The sequence below is a fragment of the Sabethes cyaneus genome, chromosome 2 (assembly GCF_943734655.1).
Source record: "Sabethes cyaneus chromosome 2, idSabCyanKW18_F2, whole genome shotgun sequence".
Lineage (NCBI taxonomy): Eukaryota > Metazoa > Arthropoda > Insecta > Diptera > Culicidae > Sabethes > Sabethes cyaneus.
The window spans coordinates 16,678,558-16,701,383 of NC_071354.1; the positions used below are offsets into that span (position 1 = coordinate 16,678,558).

Below are 22,826 nucleotides of genomic sequence, written 5' to 3' on the forward strand. Positions count from 1 at the left end.
CATTTTTGCCTATAACTTTTAAACGAAAAGTCAGACTACGAAATAATTGATTAGTGATATACTAGGCAAACAAAAGTAATAGCGGTCGAATCGGTTAAGTCACCTCCGAGTAACAGGCGATAGGAAATTCAGAGCACACACACATACACACAGACCTTGCTCAGTTAGTCGAACACTATCGATTAGTATGTGACTCGTGAATCAATTACGTGTTTTTCGACCTATTTTTAATCCTTTGTTATGTGGTATAACAGAGATAAAAAGAACAATTGTAAAATGTTAAATTTTAGGAATTGAAAAGTTATGTAATGATAGGAATTGAGATTTGTTTTTAGATAGGATTGAAGTGTTAACACGCCTTCCCCTATTCTTCTGTCAACAATGAATTGGTCTTTAGAACACTGCGCTCAAACTAGGTTATCCATTGTTTCCACTAATAATAATCAACAATAACTTTTTGAATGGCTATATATTCGATAATTTGACAAGTTGCAAAGTAATAGTATTGTTTAATACTCGGACTGTCAGTTTAGCAATTTTTAAAGTACTTTTTACAACAATTTTATTAACTCGACCAGGAAACGGTTGCAAATGGTAGGAATAGCACTTGAGCATAGATTATATAGATAGATTTTACTCTCTATTTTGCAATTGCAGAGAATGTGACATTATTCATTAGTTTTAGTTAATTAGTATGATTGTATATATTAAAATGTTTACTACTTCCAAACAGGCTACAGCTGCAGTTCCAGAGGAACAAATTACCTACCGTACTCGTGTTACAATGCGTTCTCGCAATCTTCGTAACCTGGAGGATGCTGCCGCTAACCTGATCAAGGATGCAAAAAAAGAGAACATGCATTACAAGGTTAGTTATTTTTTAGTTTCTCGCCTCTAAAGAATTTACAATGGTTACTTTACTTAAAATTTAGGGCCCTGTTCGCATGCCAGTTGAAAACCATCATGGCGAGGTAAGATTCTTGTATTACAACATTTGCCGACGTGCTGTCGACTTAGCAAGAATTATAAGAATTATAGAAATTTCATTATTTTTACTTGAAGAGAATCCACTAACCGTAGCTTATTTTTGAGTTATAAACTTTATACAGTTTATAACTGTATTCGTCAGAATTCATCATTCGTCAGAAATTCGTGAATTCGTCAGAAACCACGAAATTGAAATTTTTTATGCAGACACTTTTTGTAGACTAAGAAGTGTGAAATGTTTACTTTATTCATATAAAAAAAATAAGCAAGTCAAATTAATACAAACCAAAGCGAAACCTTTGTGCTATGGTAACCCGCTTTTTGAAACTATGTTTACTTGGACGTATTGGACATTTATGTCGACATACTTAATTATGTATGCACGGGTAATCATAAAGTTAAGAATAGGTAGGAGACTCTACCTTCCGTAATTCGGAGTAGTAGCAAAATCGTTTATTGCAGGCGAATAAACTCTAAGGCTGCATTCGAAAAAATTTGGACATACCAAACAGGTTATAATTTTTTTCTTTATGTCCTTTCCTTCCTGTAAATAATGGAGTAATACATGGTTACGTTTGGACTTCCTTACCTTATTGATCCTCTTCTCCCATCTCAAATACCCGCACCTTTGCCCCTATCCCTTTTGTAAAACTTTGAGCAGTAGTAGCGCCGCCTGGTTTAGACACTTTAAATTTCAATTAAAATTCATTTTATGTCACTTTTGGGAATGTTTTCCTTCATGAAGACCCATCATTTGTCGATAGGGCGTAGTTCCGGATTTTTGTTTTTGTACCAGTCTAAGAGTAGTGGCAAGGTGCCATATCCGGCCAAAACAGTGTCGAGCCTTTGTTAGATATCAAGAAGCGTGAAAGCCGCTGGAGGCATTTGTTCGTTGACTGAAGTTTTTGGAACGTCTTGGTAGAATACGAAACCTGGAAATTAAATAAAAAGAAAACTTATCCAATTTAATGCTACTATGTATATACTATGTATACATAGTAGATTTAAATTGGATAAGTTTTTTTCTTATTTAATTTCCAGATTTGTTCGTTGATGGTCCCTGATGCAGAACGCTTTTTTGAGCCATACAGATGTCGTGCACCAGTTTTGGCCACCGTGTTCTGTTTGTCATTCCGGTTCGATGCCTTCCGAACTAAGTGAACATGTAGTCCAGGACGTATCTTTGTTTTTTTGTAGAAAAAACCGAAGTTTTTACCATTTTGTTGCATCTCGAATCGAAATGTTGGATTGACGCTTGAACTTGTTACCTATCTTTCGAATACAATCTTAAAGACCTATCCAAAAGTTAATCATTTATTAAATATTTTTCAATCGGTAGCGCATACACACACGCATAATAAGACTGGGGCCGCATTCCAACGTTTTCCAATTAAGCACGTTGATCAACGCCGGGCCCGATGTAGAAGTCGAGATTATCCCTCACGAACGTCCGTTCGATACACAGTAATGTTTAATACTGGAGAAAAAGCAACCAGCTACGTGATCACGCATGCATATTCAGATATTCATTGTTAATAGATATAGTTGATAGTTAAAAAATCATTCTGTACTTTATGGAGAGAACATTTCCAAATCAAATAGTTCTAGAACCTTGGCGCAATACTTGTAACTTATTTATATCACCGTTTTCTTTTAAAAGGAATTCAATGTTTCGTTTCCATCAAATATTTTTAGTCGGATATTGGATATCCATATAATCTATATAAGTAGTTTTAAGATACAGGTATACCTCGATAGTACGTACACCTTTGCTTCGTTTAACGTACGTATTACCGAAATGTACGTACTATCGAATCACAAGTTTAGGCTTTGAAGCATTGTTGTATTATGCTTAATATTACATGAAATTTGCAAATTTGCATACACTATTGAATTATTTGATATAGCATTTAATTTTTAATTCTATTAAATTAAAGATTTTGCCCTATGTGATTGGAATGACACAAATAAAGTGTTGCTGGAAAATGTACGTTCTATCGTGGCAAAATGTACGTATTATGGAGGGTACGTACTATCGAGGTAGTATATCTGTATAATGATTTACTTGTAAAAAAGCACTAACCTTTGCACAAGTGATTTTCAGTGCTTTCAAATGTTCTACAAAGTTATTCAGCGTAAAAAAGTAAAGTTAAAATAATAAAATACCTTAATAATAAATTTTGCACTTTTTAATTGTTTTATTTAACTATAACAAACTGTGGCAAACTAAACAACTTCGAAAAGAAAATATCGTACATTGTTCTTTTAGTATTATCATCATAATCATCATCTTCTATGTTCAAACTTTGAAATTTACTTGATATTTTAAGGTTTTATCTCCCTTCTATTTCCCTGAGACTTCAGAATTCTAAAAAAATGAAGTGTACACTGAAATTTCTTTTTATAATTATTTTCTATAAAGCCGTGTAAAAAGCAAGAAATGCGTTATGCATTGTGTTTTGATTTTGACATTTGCAGTGTCTTCCCGGCTCATTACTGCGGTTTTATTACATCCAATAAGTTGCTAAACATATATTCTCAATTCTAAAATAATTAAAATCTGAATATACATAGTTCAATAATAACAATTATTGAGTAAAGGTTAGGTGTCCAGCAGACTATCACGTCAGTATAATCTTTTAAGACTAGGGCACATCAACCGCAGAAGGTGAAAAAGGTATAATACCGGACTTGATGAATTTTTAGTCAACCAATGATTTCCTACTTAGTCTATCATTATATAAATCATAAAATCATTGGCGGAACAAGTGGTGGGGGGAGCTAGGGGGGGCTAAGCCCCCTAGGAGAGATTTAGCCCCCCTAGAAAAATGGACCTGGCCGACCAAATAAAATGGTCGAAAAAAATGTCGGGGGCTTCAGCACGCCCCCATAGAAATGAGCGCTAGTTTCGCCAATGCATAAAATCATAATAACAATAACACGAATACAAAAATGGACATGAAAATAACGAAAACCATAAAAAAATATTTCCTGCTTATTGCGTTGCATAACACTCATACAAACGCACCTTCCACACCCATAGCACTGTGCTATTTAAATTCTCCAAAACCACCTGTATAAGCATTGAACAGAGGTGTTTAGACATACTTTAAGAGCTGTGTTGAATAAAAGCTGTCGGTTAAACGGTTAATAAGGAAAAATTGTTCCTTGGGTCGACTAAATTATGCCTGCATGAAATACATATGACACATTCCGCGGGCCGATATTCCAACCAGACATTTTTTAAAAGTTGCTTTTAGCATTGTTGATTATTTTTCCATGATTGGACAATGTTTGAACCTTTCAAAACTGCTATAACTGGTATTCTAGCCTTTTCGGAAGTTATATAAAACGTGTATTGAAAATAAATGAAATTTACAAGAAATAAATGATTTTCGTGATATTTTTAAAAATGCTGCTACAGTGCACTAAAACATTTAATATCATAATATCACTTGTTTTCGACCAACTTACAAAGGAATATATGCTGAATTCATTCCAAAAATAGTTTGGATGTAATTTTGCAGTTATTTTGAATTTCAAGTGAATGAAATAGGGCAATTTTTTTTTGCGTTGTAACGTCACGAAAAAGATGTACTTTTTCGCTTTCGCAGAAATGTACAAATTCGAACAATCTAATAATCTGTATTCTCTTTGTACTCAAAAATACCTTTAAAACGGTGCCTAAAGAATGAAGATAAGTAAGTAGAACCTAAGTTACAACTGATTGAAGCTCGCGTTGTAACGTCACGGTAGGCAGCTTCTAAAGGGAAAAAAAGATCTCTATACTATCTTCGACAAAATGTGCAATTTAATTCGATCACCAACTTCTTAGAACACCTAAAAGGCGTACGAAGCGTTATTAAAGAACTAGATAAAAAAAAACTGTTTTCATGAATGTCCCTAAGAGTTTGGATCTATAACTTTTTTCATGTAAGACATAGAAATCTTCAGTTTTCAACAATGTTTCTTGAATTTTCAAGAAAAGTTTCAGAATTCTGAAAATGGCAAATTGTTCAGTATTCATCTCTTTTCAAATCATAGAAGAAAGCCTTTAGATAAAATTTGAAAGAGCGCAGAATTTACATGTTATTCAACAGAAGAACCAAAAGACGAGTTTCTGGCGCGTTGTAACGTCACGCTACATTTTTGCTTTCCAAAACGATCTGGGTAAAGCAAATGCTATTAATTTGTTCACTTTTGATAAGAAATGTTATGCTCTTTCCAAATATATAATAATATTTGGGGGTTTCTCAACGATTTTCCCAGCTGAAACACAAATACTGTGCAAAGAAAAGTCAAAATGTTATAACGTCGCAGCGGAATGTGTCATATGCAGTTAATATCGATAATAAACGATTTTTTGTAAGTTGTGCTTTTGAAATTGCATTTAACTTGTAAATACTTGTCAGTGTCAGTCGCAGTGAGTCAGGTAACACAGTAGCTTGGATGTCAGTTCGTCAATAGACCATTTTACGAACTAACAACATTGCTGATATTGATATAGCTTTCCCGTGGGGTCATCTGTGGATTGTCAAAGTACCAGCACGAGAAAGCGCAATATCAATATCAGAACGTTACCTTGTCGGTTGTCATATAAAATTAAAATGGTCTATGTAGAGTGACTATATACAGAGTGGCGACAATGTCAAAATTGGAATGATAATTATCTGTCAGTGTCATTCCAATCGAGTAGACGACCTATCCAACACGTATCCAGGAAAGAGAAAGAAAAATCTTGGAAAAACCTCATTGCATACATTTGGGATGACTTGTTGCCACTCTGTATATAGTCACTCTACACGCTTAAAAAATTTAACCCGCGAATGAATAAGATTAACTCAGAAATGAGTGACTTTCAACTCAAAAATGAGTAAAAACCGACTCACTATGACAAAAAGTGGAACAGCCCAAAAATTTGAGTAATGGCAATTTCTAAATTCTGAGTAGTTTAGGTCGACCTCATAACTGAGTTAAATTTACTCGTAATTTGTGTAAGTACTACTCAGTTTTGGGTGAAATGGCACTCATTTTTGAGTAAATATTGCTCATTAATGAGCTTCTACGGTGGAACTCATAAAAGGAGTAAGAGTTACTCAAAATAGTGTGTAAAATATACGCATGTTTTGAGCTGTTCCACTTTTCGTGAAAGTGGGTCAAATTTTTTAAGCGTGTAGGTCTATGCTTAATGCTTCAAATGTCAATATACACTTTACACGATACCATGGTTCTCATTTCAGTGTAACGAGTCGTCGGATTGTCGAATGTCGGATTAACGGCGGGATACTGTTTTGGTAAAAAATCTCGAAAAACTGGCAGCTTTGCTTTGCGAGTAAGGCAGGCGGGCTATTTCTTGAGTTTATTTCTTTGACATTTTAATAAGGGATACCAGATCCCAGATGTAAAAATCTTATCTGCAAATTGCAGAATTAAAATATTTTCAAAAATGCAGTTTTATCTGAGGTTTTCATCCAGATTCGTTGCCAAATATTGAAGAATATTTTCTAAATGTTTGGACAGACATTTACACATTATATAAATATTTACTCTCAAGACGATGATATTTTCGTGTCAAGCAGTTTTCGATCCTGCTTTCGATCCACAACAAAGATTTTTATAAAAATCTGGCATCTCTGATTATCGACTCTTTCATTTCGTTTAAAGCTCCGATCGAGTGTTGTTTTGCTTTGGTTAGGTCCATGGCTAAATTCTGATTGAAATAACCGCACTAACTCGTCCAGGACAATTAAAACGTGTTAAAATGGTATGAATTATACATTTTGGTAGCAAAATGTAAGTTTTACTTTCTTGCTTTCCGTTAGAGAGAGGAGCGATTTAATATGCTCTGTCAAGTGTGAGGTTATGTGATGTGGCACGTGCAAAAACTTATGCTCCCTTATTTTTCTTATTTTGTCCTGTTTTAGGCCGCTGTTGCAAAGGATATCGAGAAGCCCGTCGCGGAGGCAGCAACCGTTCACCGTATTCGCATTACGCTGACCTCTCGCGTGGTACGCAGTCTGGAAAAGGTCTGCGCTGATCTGATCAGCGGCGCCAAGAAGCAGAAGCTGCGTGTCAAGGTGAGTCATTCGTGGGACAACCTGGGTCCTGGGAAAGTTAACAGGTGTCGTTCTTAATACCAATCAACGGGCAGATTGCTGCAGTATAGAAATTACCTGTATAAAACCCGATCTGAAAATTGTAAACAAACCGAATGAGATTTTATTGTCTTGTGTCAATAGACTCAGTTGAATTTTTGTTAACTTCGAATTTACTTTCTTTAATTTTAGGGCCCCGTTCGTATGCCAACCAAGATCCTGCGTATTACCACCCGTAAAACTCCCTGCGGTGAAGGTTCCAAGACTTGGGATCGTTTCCAGGTAAGCATTTTATGGATTAACTCAAACAAGAATTCAGTTGTCACCCATAATAAAAACAGGCCAACTATAAACCAAAGTGAATAGCCACAATACATGGCATCATTTATGAAAGCTGTGCCAAGAGCAAACTGGTCCTCGTCATAGTGCTTGATTGATGCCTAGAAATCTTTTCAAGTCTCTAATGGTTCAGACATCTCATTTTCATCAAAAAAATCAAATTAGCTGTTAGTCGGCAGTGATTATTAGAAGGTTTTTTTTTATCTATTTCAGATGCGCCTGCACAAACGCATCATCGACCTGCACTCGCCGTCGGAGATCGTCAAACAAATCACTTCGATCAACATCGAACCCGGTGTAGAGGTCGAGGTTACCATTGCCGATCCTTAGAATGTATATATATTGCGCCGGGCTGCATAACATCCCAAAAACAAAAGAGACCTTAGGCCCGATTCGGGTACAAATACTTCGTCCTAGTAAAGTATTTCTCACGGGAATCTGGTGGCTTTTAGTTGTGCATCGGTAGCAATATTTTACATTAAAAAGTTGCTAAAAATAAACGCCCAAAAATCAAGTTATTCTGAGTTTTGTTTGAAAGAACCTTTCGAAGTTAAGCAAAAGAAAATTTAGGGTTTTTGTGATGGATTACGAGGAACGATCCTGGGACTTGGCATGAAATCAGTTCCACAAATATTGGAAGTACCAAATAGGTAGTGGCCAAACATCACGCTGGCCACGTTTTGTGTTTCACACGTAGTGGTGGCTGTATTACCACGCGGGTTCTCGACAGGCAGCGGTAACATACCATCAAGTTTTTTATTTTCAACAACAAAAATATTCGCCTCGATTTTGCGTTCCGATCGGGCTCGTTTCTATCAGAAACGTCCCGATCTACGTGTCGTAGCATACGATGTATTCCGATCGAAGCGAAGTTTCTGATCAGATCCGGCTCCGATCGGTATGTAGAATAGAGGCGATTAAGAGTTCTCCTACACTGCCGTGAATCGCGTGAGTACCATTTTCTATGGAGTTTCCTATATAAATGGGACTGTCATGCGATTCACGGCAGTACATTCGAGTTATGTTTTATTGAAGTTCTTTCGTCGATAAATAGAGGTACATAACAACATCAATCAACTTAACAATCGTATCAATAAAGCATCAACGAGAAAAAGTAAATTAGTTGGATGGATAGGCCAGGCATCTTAAAGGTTCATTCTAATTTAAATTTCGGAAGTGGATCTTTTCAATTGCTTCGGCTCAGTCCAGCAAATACTAAACTCGTTTATCCAGAGGGCTGGATTTTCCTCGCAGGAAAGTAAAAAAAGTCAAACGTGATACGCCCGTTGCTGAATAAAAACCGTAAAACTGCTGTAAACTAGCAAAAATAATCTCTTTCTTTCCAATATTACACATCAAATTTCACTTTCTGGCTTTTTTACGTTTCGTTTTATTAACCACAAGCAATGCATGTTATTACACACGCATTTCCCGTCTTTCCTTCTCTCCATCGCATCACAACGGACTGTTTTTTAGTGCATACTCTTAAATAAAGTAGAAATAATCGCCGTTTACAAGTAAGGTTCTGGGAATTCGAACGTTACATCACGTCCGGTCAGCTTCTTGTACACCGATGTGAACGTATCGACCTAAAATAAGAAAAGAGCTAGTTAGAATCGCATTTTTAGGGCGGATTTTTTGAGAAAGTTGTGCATCTTTCTTTTTTGCTGTCATCATTAGATGAGATAAAAGCATCATCTTGAAAGAAACTGACTTTCGCTTTCAGCATCGTATAGACGAAATGGTTCGTTGATAATCGAAGCCAATTCGAATGTAGGTGATGCTAAAATAAGCACTAAAATTTCGAAACGTCTCTTACTTTGTGTTCGATGGTGGTCTGCTGGTTCTTGTCCAGATGCACCTTGATCAGCTGCGATCCATCCAGCTTAACGCGAATGCGCTTTCCGACGACCTCGGCCGGGAAAACCAGATCCTCGAGGATGGCATCGTACACAGCGGTCAGGGTGCGCGAACGCGGACGCTTCTGCTTGTTGGGATCACGACGGCCGCGCTGCGGTTTCGGCAGGATCCTACGCTCACCGATGAACACTACATGTTTGCCGGAGAATTTCTTCTCCAGTTCCCGAACGAGCCGAGTTTGCACCTTCTGGAAGGCCTTCTGTTTCGGCACCGGAACGTAGATAACGATAGCCTACAAAATATTGAAATAATTGCAAACAAGCCATCAACATTTAAAAAAACACGGTTTGTTTACCTTCTTGCTGTTGAATTCAACCTCACGAGCCCGAGTGATGTGCAGGTCACGTAACTGCGGCTTCAGGTCCGAGTTCATCTCCAGCTCCAGGATAGCCTGGCCAATTTGACTCTCGAATGCGTCTGGCTCGGCTCCGCCGGCCTTAATCACCTTTGATCCGAAAACCATCTGTCAGCCAAAGAACAAAATCGATTAACGTACCGTGAAAATGATATATTTTTAAGCAGAAAATATTCGGTTTTAAGCAGCCACTTTAATTCCTAGTTTAAATTAATCCTTCGAATATTCCTTCTCATTCGCTCTGTTGATTCGCTGTCATGTCATCAACACAGCGCAGCGAGTGAAGTTCGATCAAAAATTAAAACCCGTTAAATAGCTCATAATTACTCCTGCACTACGGCATTTATACACATTTACTTGAAGGCCATTCAAAGCTGAACCATTTCCGATAATTTCTATAAAATTTCAACCGAAAACAAGGCACTTACAGCGAAAATAATTTACGTTCAAAGTGAAATGTGTTCACTTGTACATCAAAGATGCCCGGAAAAAGAGCGAGAAGGGAGCGCAGTTTGACATTTGTGTTCTGTCGAAAGCTACCCGGAAGTCGTACCGAACGAATTTGCGTTTTTCGTCTTTTCGTGCGTTTTTTTCTCGCTTGTCAAGGACGCAGCCAACCGAAAGTCGAGCCCCTCGTCAGAAATGTCAAAAAATAATCAGCTGTCATAGTTACACTTTTGTAAACAAATTTGAAGCGACTCAAAAAATTTAAAACTTATAGCAGCAATCGATTGTTTTCTCTGTTGTGATTGTAAAGTTTTTACGTAATTTCATTGTTTTTAGGTCAGTGAAACAACCAGCATGGGCCTGCTTACGAACCCATCGATTTCGCAGAAAGCAAAATACTGCAAAGCCCTGATACGGCACAACACACTGCTTTGCTTCGGGCTGTACCTGCTGGGTGTTGGCTACTTTTGTCTGCTGCCGGATGCAAACTTTAATTCGGCAACTTATTTCTCGGAAAACGCGCTACTTCCCGGTCTGGTGTATTCGGAGATAAAGCCGGAAACGGTAGCCCTTGCGCGCGGCTATGCCGGCGAGCTGGAGCGGGAGCGGGAAAACCATCGCAAGGGAATGCCGTATGCGTGGCTGCTGGCCAAAATGCGAAAGATCGGACTGGAAACACATACGCATAATTTTACCTTGAATTATCCGCTGGGAGGCGGAAAGGTTTTTACCGGGAAAAACGTTTACGGAATTTTGCGTGCGCCTCGCATCGGATCAACGGAATCGTTTGTAATTTCGGTACCCTACCGGCCACCAGAATCCGTACACACCGATGTATCGGCTGGTGTACCGCTAATGTTGGCTTTTGCTGATTTCGCACGTCGGCAAAAGTACTGGGCTAAAGACATTATTTTCCTGATAACCGAACAAGAACAGCTTGGAATGCAGGCTTGGCTTGAAGCCTACCACGGCTCCGAAGACAATCGAATTCTCAATGCCGGATCTTTAGATGGCAGGGCGGGTGCTATCCAAGCAGCGATTAATTTGGAAGCCCAAAGTTTTGATATCGATTATATCAATCTAAAGCTTGAAGGACTGAATGGACAACTTCCCAACTTGGATTTGCACAACTTGGCTCAAAAACTTTCGCAGAAAAATGGTGTTACGGCCGCTTATCGACTGTCAGATACCAGCAAACGGATGACCACCGGATACTGGGAAAAACTGCAGAATCTGCTATCAATGGTTTTCAGCCAATCTACCGGTGTTCCGACCGGTAATCATGGTCTTTTCCATCGCTACGGAATTGAGGCATTAACGCTGGAGTGTGTACAAAAGAGTGCGACCTCACGTACTTCCGTGGGTGTCGGCGCACTTCTTAAAATAGTCGAAGGCATCAGCCGAAGCTTGAATAACCTACTGGAACGCTTCCACCAAAGTTACTTCTTCTATTTGCTGGTGACGCACGATCGGTTTGTTTCGATCGGAGACTACATGCCCAGTTTGGGGCTGATGGCCGGAGCTTTATTGATCAAATCCTTCATACACTATCTATCGCTTTACTATTCCGATGAAGAGGAGAAAAACGGGTCAGAAGACACGGAGCTAAATCAGCAACCGAAGGTAAATTACGTGCAAATTGGTTCGCTCGTTCTGCTTGCTCATTCGATCGGGGCCGCAACCACCGTTCTACCGTTCCATTCCGGACTAAATGCCTATCTGCATGAAGCCAATTTTACCACGCAGTTCAGTTTGTTTGTCATCTTGGTTAGCATTTCCGTGCTGACCTTGATTCTGCCATTTTTTGTTCCTTTGCTCGATAGCTTCAACTCGGAAGTTCTGCAAATTGTCGTACTCTTAGAACTGGGAACTGTCCTACTGACGGTGGGAATGCTAAACTTTTCGCTAGGACTGATCCTATCAGTTGTGGTGGTGCCAATTGTGCTTATGTTACAACCACGGAAAGAAGGTTTCCTTAATCGAGGGTAAGTCTTTTGAGTTAGAATAGCATTGCCTTTACTTTACGATCATATTTTGCAGATCATCTCGATTCTTTTGCTTACTGTTGCATCCACTGGTGGTGGTACTTCTGACCGTATTCAGTGTGACTTATGTGCTATTCCCCGAGCTGAGCCTCTACGCCCTGATAGAGAAAGCCGTTGCTGCCAGCATGGATGCCATTACCTATTCCTTGGTGGATTCGATGGTAAGCAGTAGGTTACATTGTGAAATTAGCGTTATTGTTGAAATAATACATTTCAGATCTACGGCAATTGGTTATTCAATCTAGTTGCGCTCATTTTTCTGCCCTCGTGGACATTGCTGTGGTTTTTGATGTTTGCTACCAAGTTGAAAAAGACTTCATTTAATTCCAAAGTACTAAAACAGGACTGAAACTTAGTAGATGTATTTTAGTTTGCATTCAGTATAATAGTAATAATAAATTATCCGTATTCACTAGAAACCAAAGAAAGCCGGAAATTCTTTAAATAAAAACGAAACGTTTTGTGGATTTACGCTTATATACTTTTCAATATATATAAAAATGCCAGCGATAGACGATAAGAGACAAACAGCAACAAAGTTATCGTTTTTGTAAACGATATTATACCAGCGAAGTGTGGGCCTAAAAACTAGGCCAAGCATTCGAACACTGTTTCACTGCTCTCTATCGTTCCCTGATAACATGCATTTCGGAAGATTGCACCTAAGGATCAGCAATGGTAACCTCGACTTCTACACCGGGTTCGATGTTGATCGATGTGATTTGTTTGACGATCTCCGATGGTGAGTGCAGATCGATTATGCGTTTGTGTAGACGCATCTAAAATAGAACAAAAAAGAGTCATTAGGAGCTAATTCGGTTAGTTGGTTAGCGTAATTTAGCTACCTGGAAGCGATCCCATGTTTTGGATCCTTCACCACAAGGTGTCTTACGGGTAGTGATACGCAGGATCTTGGTTGGCATACGAACCGGGCCCTGAAATTGGGAAAAAGATTATAAATCAAACAAGAAACACAAGCCTAAAATGGATTGAGGATCAAAGCATCGGTCAGTGTTAGATGACAGGAAGCCTGTGAGATGCGTTGACGAACAATTCTGTTTGGCCTTCACTGGAACAGAAGAGATAACAAACAAGTTCACTAACCTTGACACGCAACTTCTGCTTCTTGGCGCCACTGATCAGATCGGCGCAAACCTTCTCCAAGCTGCGGACATTGCGGGAAGTCAACGTGATGCGGATACGGTGCACTGTCGTCGCTTCTGCGACGGGTTTTTCGATGTCCTTTCCGGTGGTAGTGGCCTGTGACGGAAGTAGAAACAAAACAAACACATAATTCCCGCTCGTAGACTACCGAAACTTTGCATAATAAAGCATCTTTTGCAATGATTCACTACGCCAATTAAAAAACACGTAAATTTTACGTTTTTTCCAGAAAATAATCACGTTTAATGTTTCTCATACCATTTTAGACGACACGCACGAGCCGAGGGTTCAAAAAGAAAGAGAGAGCTTTTTCCTCTTCTTATTCGCCGCTATAAGAAACTTCCCTGTTGAAAATTTGTTTTTGGCAGATTTACGTTGAGTTCAGTGTTGCTGGTTTTTTCACGTTTTTCTTGCGTTTTTCATGACCGGGTATGGCCGCGTACTACCGACCGATTTTAATAGAGCTTTCTAACAGCTCATCCCAAGTAACAATTTCAGGCTGATCAAACGCTTTTATAGCTGATTTTATTCAAACTGTGGCTGAACTATGGCTTAGGTTTAGAAATAAATACCTTTTTTCAGCTCTTAAACATCTAAATCTGGAGATTTTATGAAGCTTCAAGCTTGTTAATAACTGCTTTCGAAGCTGCGATGAAGCTTAAAAGAGGCTTTTGCGCGCTTTTAATTAGCCAATTTGCGCAATGCCGTCAAATCTATTTTTAGAACGAGAAATAGTTTTTCGTTATGTTCTTCCACTCGCTTAATTAACGTCTCATCAACCTTTATGCAGCCAAAGAAAATCTATTTTTAAATTTAAAAAAACGGAACGCGTCATTTTTATTTTCCCGTGAGCATTGTCGAGAACGTGATATTTTTAATTTCGAATAAATTTAATTCGTATAAGTAAGCTAATTAAAATGCATGTTTTTTCGGGAATTGAACCCGCCATCTTCTGGTCTATAAGTACTAACCGTATGATCCGCCCCATCTGCATCTGCAGAATAGATAGTGGGAATATCTTTACACCTGAAAGCAGTCGACAATGTCGATAACTGACAAACTTTTGCTGTCAGCCGAATTGCGAAATTCTATTATCTGATACAGCCTGAATTCGTTAATTGGGCCACGACTGCACTCCAGCTGATTCGCTAATTGGGCCGACTGACAGTTGTTAGAAAATTCTAAACTCGAAAATTCCATACAATTTTGACATTCAAGTTGTCACATAGCCCAATTAGCGAACGCCCAATTAACGAACCGCCCAATTAACGAACCACCAATTAACGAAACTTTGCTGTAGTATTGTCAATTGCAAGAAAAATTGTCCAATCAATAAGTGCGCAATCTCTCATAAAAGTGCTATTTTAGTGCAGGTGCAAGTGCATTTCCAATGCAATTTAAATGCTAGCCAATAAGCATTTAAGTTGCCATAAATGCTACTTAAATGCTATTTTGGTAAAATACGCGGCTACTTTACTGCTAGCCCTTTTATAGTGCTGACAATGCTTATTTGCAGCTAGCTTCCTACAAGAAGAATTTAAATAGAATTGTGGATGCCAATTTACAATAATTATGCAGTCAAAAGGCTGATAAACAGCAATCTGCAGTACAAAACGCCAGAGATGCTAATAAACGATTGATTTACTGCTTATACTAATGCTTATTGGTTACCTGGGCACTTTAACACCACAGACAAACAGACATAACTCTTGAAAAAAAAATCAACAAAAATTATCGTACCTCACATTTAGCCTGAACACTAGCACCATCTATGATCGACATTCCCAAATATCAAATAGCAACAGGAGTATCCCTCGAAGTAACAAGTATTTTTTATGGGGAATTTCAGTATAATCAATATATATAGAATGCCAGTGTCGCTGCAGTGCGCGTGGTAAACATCACACATGTTCAGATAATGTATTTACATTGTATATGCAAATGTGTGTGTGCCTGAGATTCATCAAAAGGGGAATCTCATTGTCAAACTTTGGCAACCAGTTTAAAATTTCAATTATGGCTGCCAAGTAATGTGATTGTAAACTTCGCTTGCTTTAAATTTCTGAAAAAATCGGTGCAAAAGGGAGCGGTTGTGGGATTCTATTCATCCGGACGAAAAGAAAAAGAATGTTTAAAACCATTTCACTGGCATAAAAACACTGCGGAGAACGCACTGATGACAGCACCAACCAGCGCACAGATAAAGAACAGATAAACAACAATGAGCAACTTTGACAACGAAGTTCCCGATTCACAGACTTGATACAGATTGTTAGCATCATGTTTACCACAATGAGTCCTATAGAAAAACAGCGACACTGGCATTCTATATACCGTGGACCCCCGTTCGTTTGACCATTTTTAATCTGAACACTTTTTAATTTGAACCCCGTTGGTTTGCACTACGTGCAAATTAAAAATGGTTCAAACGTCATTCTCAACATGACATCATTTGTTTATGAAGACAATGTACATAAACACAATTTGTTTGTACTGACCTAGCGTGTTTAATCGGTTTCATATTTCGTTTTCCTAACGATTAAGATAGAAATCCGATCGGAAAATGCAATATTCGCGCTTGCAACTGCCAACTAAAACAATCCACCAAAACAATAACAAAGAGAAGGGTGGCCAGTTCACACAGGTTTCAGCATATTTCGGGTTACCAGTTGTTCAAATTAAAAAGTAACCTCGTTAGTTTGCATGAGGAATCGTTCAAACGAACGGGGGTCCACTGTATATTGATTCTACTGGAATTTCCCTTCTTTCGTCAAAAAGCGCCACTTTGACCAAAACGGAGACATAGATACCCAAAGAAGCCCAAATTTGAAATGACGGTTTAGTCGGTACGAAGAATGGAAAACGAGTGTCATGTCTGTTTGTCTGTGTTAACACCTTAAAGCAGCCTTAAAGTAGTTTGAAAGCTGTGAGCCTAGTGAAAGCCTCTACTCTAGACTTTAACACCTTTAAGCAGCCGTAAAACGGTTTGATGTTTATGGCTGCTTAGAAGCGGATTGTTTAGCAGAATAATCCGCTATTAACCCTGTTTATCAGTATTAGGGGGAGAGCTGGTTTGAAGAACTTAAAGTAGTTTAAACATCGCTTATTTGACCACCATTTAAGTGCTTACTTTGATCGCCTTAAAGCAGCCCGTAAACAGAATTTGCTCTTGCAATTCAGCTACCGTTGTTACTTGGGATGCACTGACACTAGCGACCACCGAAATACGCGTGTATACATGTTGTTTGCCTCATGTTGCAAGGGAATAGCTGATGCTGGAGGAACAAACCGAAAAGTGGCGATTATTAGTTGTGTTGCTCCGTTTGCCACACTGCAGAGCACATATTTTGGTCAAATTTATCATCCTGTTTCCAATTCAAGCACACATTTTGAAAATTTGCTGGCATGTAAAACAGCGGAAGACGAAAATCATTCTGTACCTTGGTGACAAAAGAATGCATCTCTTTTGTTTACTGTTTTTGTTTGCCTCATTTTCAAACACCAACACACACTTAACTGGAAAGCTTTATAGATCATTTTACAAACTAACAACATTGCTGATATTGATATTGACCTGTTCGACAGAAACTTATGCGCTGACGGAGGTGGTCTTTGGAACTAGTCGAACGGTGAGAAAGTTGACAGTTTGCTTGAAGAATCGGAAAAAAGTTCACTTTTTTAATTTTCTTAATGTACCCAGGTAACCAATAAGCATTAAAATAAGCAGTAAATCAGTCGTTTATTAGCATCCCTGGCGTTTTATACTGCAGGTTGTTGTTTATCAGCTTTTTGACTGCATAACTGTTGTAAATTGGCATCCACAATTCTATTTAAATTCTTCTTGTTGGTAACTAGCTGCAAATAAGCATTGACACCACTATAAGAGGGCTAGCAGTAAAGTAGCCGCATATTTTGCCAAAATGGCATTTAAGTAGCATTTAAGGCAACTTAAATGCTTATTGGCTTGCTTTTAAATTGCATTGGAAATGCTTATTGGTTACCTGGGTAGTGAAACAATGTACAAGTAAAATGTTTATTGCAAAATGTAAGAAAATTGAGTACTTTATTTTTGGTATATACTTTGTCAGTGGTTTATTTACAGTATATACGAGAAAATAATGTTTTTGTATATTTATGCGACAACAAACAGGTTACATATCACGCTAAATTATAAAAATCCACGTGCTTGAGTGGTAAAAAACTTGTTTTTTTGTGAAATTAATATAAACCAGGTTATTGCAAGCAAGATACAGGATAACTAAAGAGAACATTCATATTTTCATGTAGTGCCGGAGCAACATGGTTCGATAAAACTGAAAGATATTAGAATCTCCAGAACTTTGACTTGAACCGATACAAAACAAGCATAAGGATCTTGTAAAGTAGAAAAACATTCCAATAATATGCAAAAACCGCTTTAGGATCACTGCTGTATTCGATTAGTTAAGTCGCCACACTAACTTTTACAGTATTCTTCAAATTTATGCTCTTTCAATTCACTATTTTAAAAGTGTTTTTAAAGTAACTTGTAAAACAGCAAATTTCTTACAAAACCTGATAAAAATGTAGTAAAGTTTTCAATCGAAAACCAGTTAAAAATTAAATTTACTGAAAATTTTTTATTAAATATACCGCATCTGACATTTGTTTTCGTTTTTCTCACCATCGCAGCAGGTAGCGACACGCCGGCAGTTTTTACTCAAATTTGTCCATTGCTTTCCTGTGGGGTCATTTCTAGATAGAATTAACAAAAGGGCGAATGTCGCAAATGTAAACAAAACGAGTGAGTTATTTTTTGCTGGACCAGCATAGGAAAATCAACCCTCACTCGGTTTGTTTACGCTTGCGACATTCGCCCTTTTGTTAATTCTATCTTCATTTGTTTGTTTATTTGTTAAAAAAAGGCAACAGATTTCTGGATCCTACACGGTAAAAAATTGTCACGTTGAAGCGAAGTGATTTACCGTTGAATTCGCACTACTTGCCAAACATTACGATTCGAAATGAAAATTTATTGAAAATGAATCAACACAAAGTATGATGAAATCAACAGAAAATCACTTTAATTTCGAATGTGCTTTCTTTTGAACTTTTGAACTGTCAAATGGATAGAAAGGATTGTATTTTGATTTTTCGTAAAGTTGCTTTATTTATTACTCATAATTGAACAATTACATAATTACATACAAAACGTAATGCAAATAAAACCTCAATCGCTGATAGTAACCGGATTCCTGTGTTTAATACTCTGATGTCTAAATAAAGTTGATCTCGGGTTGATTGCTGCTATCAATTCGGGGCCCGTGTGATCAATTCCATAACCTGAAAACAGTTAGTAATTTATTAATTATGATCACAGGTATACTTTAGTCATACTTACACTCTAGAAGGGCAATAATTTGGAACGAAAACGTATTTTCTCTATTTGGGTTTCTAATTTTGCTTCCGATTGCTGCTTTCATGTTTCGCGATTTTTTGACATTTGTAAATTACGAAAAAAATAATTGCAAATTCTATAGATATGCATTACAATTCGATGGTGATATCCATTGAATAGTTTTCAATAGCTAGTTTCTTGTTTAAAAATTTGAAAACTCTCCAAAATCAATACTAAATCACTTCGATTTGTAGTGCTGCACAACAAATTGATTTAAATGCAAGAACACTTAAAATGGACGTGACTATTTTTTACCGTGTAATGACTAATAAAAACTACTAGCTAATGTTCTAAAGCGAGATTTCAACACGTTGCGACTAAAGGGCCAAACAGAATGCTGCGTCAACGCGTCCGTCAGCGTTATTCTGACAGTTTTCCCATGGGTTTACTGTCAAATTGACGCTGACGGATGCGTTGACGCAGCATTCCGTTTGGGCCTTAACACCAAAGTCAAAACAGGATACAAAACGTTCTTCTGTGGTTCTTCTGTGTGGCATACGTAAAAATGAATTGGGTATTTTAGTGGTATATACATTTCCGCATATTCTGACAAGATATGATGCCATTCAATCGCTACATGAAGACTTTTCCGAATTTGACTAATGGAAGTAATGAAAAAACATTTTTTTTATATTTGAAAAAAAATTTTGGAATAAGACGATAGCTTACAAGTAAACCACTTTTCTTTTTAGCTCGTCTTAGACAACACAGTGAATAGATACACTATGGTCATCGAACGATACAGGTTTCATATGAGAGCTTTAAAAGCTCGGTTAAAATGAAGAGCTCTATCAGAGAGATAGAAGAGAGGGAGAGAACTTCTGACATCAAGTCAATCAATCGGCTTGGTTGATATCTGTCAAACAGCAAATCATTCTAGTTTTGATTTTTATTAATTTTTTAATCGAATATTGACTTAATTGAAATATAAAAAGAACTGCTAGATTCAGGAAACGACGGGCTATCAAATGAGATAGAAAAATCCACTTTTTTGGGAAAATTAAAATACCCAATTGTTCCGTGTTAAGCGAGGCGGAGCTGAAATGTCGATTCCCTCCACGAATCCCTCAAGTATCCAAGGGCAGTCGATCCGGGACATCAAAACATCTGAAATAAAAACTGCTTTGATTACGTCCCGACCTCGGCACCAACACACACATAACTGAAAAACTCTTTAGCGGGGATGTGGTGGAAACCCCGTAAACCTGAAACCCCCGAAACCTTGATTGGCTGCTGTCTTGGCTGCTGTTTTCAAATGCGTACGCAGCCGAGCGTTCGCAGCTTTATTTCGATTTTCGAGCAGTCAGATTTTTTTAAAGCAAAACCAGAAAAACTGGCATTTCTGCTGGTGACATTCGTGACATTTGATTTGACAGATGCCAGCCCGCAATTTTGTGGTTTACTTTGCTATAACTTTTTCCGTCTTTTCCGTCCTCATTCCTCAGCCTCGTTCATTTCGTTTTATGCTACACTACGGCACGGTTTAGTTCTGTTTGTGATCAATTTGATCGGTAATTTTTTATCCGATCTGTCCGTGGTTCAGCGCTGTTCAAGACGGCTTGATTAACTCGACCAGGACAATAAAAATGGTATGAATAACACTAAAGATAAACCTTTTGGTACTAAAATGTAAGTTTTGAGTTCTCAATAAATTTTTCGGAAGTACGCGTTGTTATGTTAGGTTATGTATCGCCGCACGTGGAATTAAATGTTTTACTCTATACTTTGAAACAGGCTGCTTCTGGAAAGGATATCGAAAAACCGGTAGCGGAGGCCGCAACAGTCCACCGTATCCGTATTACGTTGACATCCCGCAATGTCCGTAGCTTGGAAAAGGTTTGCGCTGATCTAATTAGCGGTGCCAAAAAGCAGAAGCTGCGTGTAAAGGTTAGTCATTATTTTATCTTTGTCTGTATCAGCATTTACCTGGGGGATTTTGAACCTTTACTTTTGTTCTCTTTCCTAGTTATGTAGATGCAAAATAAAATCGGATTTGTCTAAATAAATTACTGTAGCATTTTACAGCTGCTGTAAAATTGTGCAAACCGTACAAAATCGCATTGAATTACAATGCTCTTGACTAAATTGGCTTTTTTTAATTATTTTCAGGGCCCGGTTCGTATGCCAACCAAGATCCTGCGTATCACCACTCGTAAGACACCTTGTGGTGAAGGTTCTAAGACTTGGGATCGTTTCCAGGTAAGTTTTCTAGAATGTCACATTCGATAAAATTCTCGTAACAGGCCGGCTATAAACCAAAGTGAATCACCAAATCTATCGATGGATTCATTTATGAAAGTTGCGCCAAGAATAAACTGGTCCTCGTCATAGTGCTTGATTGATGCCTAGAAATCTTTTCAAGTCTCTAATGGTTCAGACATCTTCAATACAAAAAGCTTAAGCTATCTTCCTGAAACGATCATCGATTATAAATAATGTTTCATTTTTCTCTTTTCAGATGCGCCTGCATAAACGTATCATCGATTTACACTCACCATCCGAGATCGTCAAACAGATCACCTCTATCAACATCGAACCCGGTGTAGAGGTAGAGGTTACAATTGCGGATCCTTAGATGTACTGGCTGTTTTCGATGAACGGAGAAGGCCGTTGAAACAGGTTCGAATTCATGATTCGAATCCAAAAACGCTTTGCTGGATGTATGATTTTGCCATTCTTCAGCAGCAATTTCTTATATCAAGGAATTTTCGAAAATAAACAATGAAAAATCCATATAGATGTTTTAAAATTTTTATAGTAACAGCATTCCGAACTTCCGTTTCAGTGCATTCGTGTCGTTTTCCAAAATCCAAAATGCAGGAATAATGTTAAAAACACTTTATTTTCATAGAACTAGTAATTTTCAACACCCGCCAATAATTATTTTTCGTAAAAACCTGCACATTTCACCATAATTTCAAATTTAATTTCAAAAATCAGGAATGCCATTTTGCCCGGTTTTCTATCCGCCAAACTACATACAGTGGACCCCCGTTCGTTTGAACGGTTCCGCATGCAAACTAACGGGGCTAGTTTTTAATTTGAACAACTGGTAACCCTAAATATGCTGGAACTTGTGTGAACTGGCTGCCCTGTTCTTTGTTATTGTTTTGGTGGTTTGATTCAGTTGGCAGTTGCAAGCAGCGAATATTCATTCATTCTCCGATCGGATTTCTTCCATAATCTTTGGGACGCAATGTGAAACAGATTAAACACGCTACCCAAGCAACCAAAAGTTCGAATATTACTTGACACGCGAACTCGAAAGTTCATAATTAGTTCAGATTCAGTTCCGTGGAACTTTCTTGCTGATTAGTAGTGTATATCAAGTATACGTGGAACTAAATGCCTTAAGAAGTGCTGCGAGTACTTCATAGATACTTCAAAGCTATTAGGATGCTACATGAAGTTCTGAAGTAACTTTAGTTGCTAACAAGTTCTGCGTGCTGCTTTTTTGTTTATATTTCTGGTGATCAAACCAGCAGAACCTGAAACTATTGGAGATTAATTATTTTTATTTCACTTGAATAAATTTAATCCTCGCACATTTCTAATTACAAATATAAATTAGAATGTACCCAAGTAACCAAGAGTTCGAATACTGGTGTCTAACAAGGGTTAAACAGCTTTATGTATATCAATCTATAACTTGCTAAGCAGCGTCACTTTTAAGTAATTAACCGAACTTTCAAGCTGTCTTGGGTCCACTGCATAGAACGCTAAGCAGCTTCGAAATAAACTGTCAAAAACTAAGAAAAAACAAATTTAGCAGCACTTCTATATGTTCTATTTTTATATTTCTACCTAACTTCTATATTCGTTGCATTTGCCTGCTGTTGGGTTTGAACCCGGGTGTTCCGCGTTGTAAACCTATACCGATCCACTGCGTCACCTTTGTCGTATACAAGCGATGTGAATTTTGCCAATGAGTTGTTAAGTAAAAGTTCGTTTTAGAACTTGCAGCAGCTTTATGCAGCGCGAGTTAATTATAGAACATAAAATTTGGAACCAGGCAATTAACTATAGTAGTGAGATAC

General features: G+C 37.9%; 5 protein-coding genes across 5 annotated transcripts; 3 read left to right on the forward strand and 2 right to left on the reverse strand.

The window, feature by feature from the left end:
- The first annotated feature begins 6,645 nt into the window (after nt 1-6,645).
- On the forward strand, nt 6,646-7,935 carry LOC128738200 (40S ribosomal protein S20-like). Its single transcript, XM_053833150.1, has 4 exons — nt 6,646-6,751; nt 6,912-7,064; nt 7,275-7,364; nt 7,635-7,935. The coding sequence occupies exons 1-4, from the start codon at nt 6,749-6,751 to the stop codon at nt 7,749-7,751; spliced, it is 363 nt and encodes a 120-aa protein (XP_053689125.1). The 5' UTR covers nt 6,646-6,748; the 3' UTR covers nt 7,752-7,935.
- Nucleotides 7,936-8,766: 831 nt separating this feature from the next.
- LOC128738199 (40S ribosomal protein S7) lies at nt 8,767-10,203 on the reverse strand. Its single transcript, XM_053833149.1, has 4 exons — nt 10,125-10,203; nt 9,637-9,804; nt 9,241-9,573; nt 8,767-9,010 (listed from the first exon to the last, which is right to left on the reverse strand). The coding sequence occupies exons 2-4, from the start codon at nt 9,802-9,804 to the stop codon at nt 8,933-8,935; spliced, it is 579 nt and encodes a 192-aa protein (XP_053689124.1). The 5' UTR covers nt 10,125-10,203; the 3' UTR covers nt 8,767-8,932.
- A 244-nt stretch (nt 10,204-10,447) lies between these two features.
- LOC128738552 (glycosylphosphatidylinositol anchor attachment 1 protein) lies at nt 10,448-12,640 on the forward strand. The gene is made up of 3 exons (XM_053833775.1): nt 10,448-12,128; nt 12,184-12,349; nt 12,406-12,640. Exons 1-3 carry the CDS (start codon nt 10,498-10,500, stop codon nt 12,535-12,537), a joined length of 1,929 nt encoding a protein of 642 aa, XP_053689750.1. The 5' UTR covers nt 10,448-10,497; the 3' UTR covers nt 12,538-12,640.
- A 12-nt stretch (nt 12,641-12,652) lies between these two features.
- On the reverse strand, nt 12,653-13,669 carry LOC128738553 (40S ribosomal protein S20-like). The gene is made up of 4 exons (XM_053833776.1): nt 13,611-13,669; nt 13,293-13,448; nt 13,034-13,123; nt 12,653-12,967 (listed from the first exon to the last, which is right to left on the reverse strand). The coding sequence occupies exons 1-4, from the start codon at nt 13,611-13,613 to the stop codon at nt 12,851-12,853; spliced, it is 366 nt and encodes a 121-aa protein (XP_053689751.1). The 5' UTR covers nt 13,614-13,669; the 3' UTR covers nt 12,653-12,850.
- A 6,574-nt stretch (nt 13,670-20,243) lies between these two features.
- On the forward strand, nt 20,244-21,519 carry LOC128734091 (40S ribosomal protein S20). Its single transcript, XM_053828105.1, has 4 exons — nt 20,244-20,378; nt 20,524-20,676; nt 20,899-20,988; nt 21,248-21,519. Exons 1-4 carry the CDS (start codon nt 20,376-20,378, stop codon nt 21,362-21,364), a joined length of 363 nt encoding a protein of 120 aa, XP_053684080.1. The 5' UTR covers nt 20,244-20,375; the 3' UTR covers nt 21,365-21,519.
- The last annotated feature ends 1,307 nt before the right edge of the window (nt 21,520-22,826 follow it).

Coding starts and splice junctions, on each gene's coding strand:
- LOC128738553 (XM_053833776.1), bottom strand. Junction 13,124..13,292: donor AGCAGAAGTTGCGTGTCAAG/GTTAGTGAACTT, acceptor TCCCAATTTCAG/GGCCCGGTTCGTATGCCAAC. Junction 12,968..13,033: donor AAACATGGGATCGCTTCCAG/GTAGCTAAATTA, acceptor GTTCTATTTTAG/ATGCGTCTACACAAACGCAT.
- LOC128738199 (XM_053833149.1), bottom strand. CDS start 9,804: ATGGTTTTCGGATCAAAGGTGATTAAGGCCGGCGGAGCCGAGCCAGAC. Junction 9,574..9,636: donor TTGAATTCAACAGCAAGAAG/GTAAACAAACCG, acceptor AATATTTTGTAG/GCTATCGTTATCTACGTTCC. Junction 9,011..9,240: donor AGACCACCATCGAACACAAA/GTAAGAGACGTT, acceptor TTCTTATTTTAG/GTCGATACGTTCACATCGGT.
- LOC128738200 (XM_053833150.1), top strand. Junction 7,065..7,274: donor AGCAGAAGCTGCGTGTCAAG/GTGAGTCATTCG, acceptor CTTTAATTTTAG/GGCCCCGTTCGTATGCCAAC. Junction 7,365..7,634: donor AGACTTGGGATCGTTTCCAG/GTAAGCATTTTA, acceptor TATCTATTTCAG/ATGCGCCTGCACAAACGCAT.
- LOC128734091 (XM_053828105.1), top strand. Junction 20,677..20,898: donor AGCAGAAGCTGCGTGTAAAG/GTTAGTCATTAT, acceptor AATTATTTTCAG/GGCCCGGTTCGTATGCCAAC. Junction 20,989..21,247: donor AGACTTGGGATCGTTTCCAG/GTAAGTTTTCTA, acceptor TTCTCTTTTCAG/ATGCGCCTGCATAAACGTAT.
- LOC128738552 (XM_053833775.1), top strand. CDS start 10,498: ATGGGCCTGCTTACGAACCCATCGATTTCGCAGAAAGCAAAATACTGC. Junction 12,129..12,183: donor GAAGGTTTCCTTAATCGAGG/GTAAGTCTTTTG, acceptor CATATTTTGCAG/ATCATCTCGATTCTTTTGCT. Junction 12,350..12,405: donor ATTCCTTGGTGGATTCGATG/GTAAGCAGTAGG, acceptor AATACATTTCAG/ATCTACGGCAATTGGTTATT.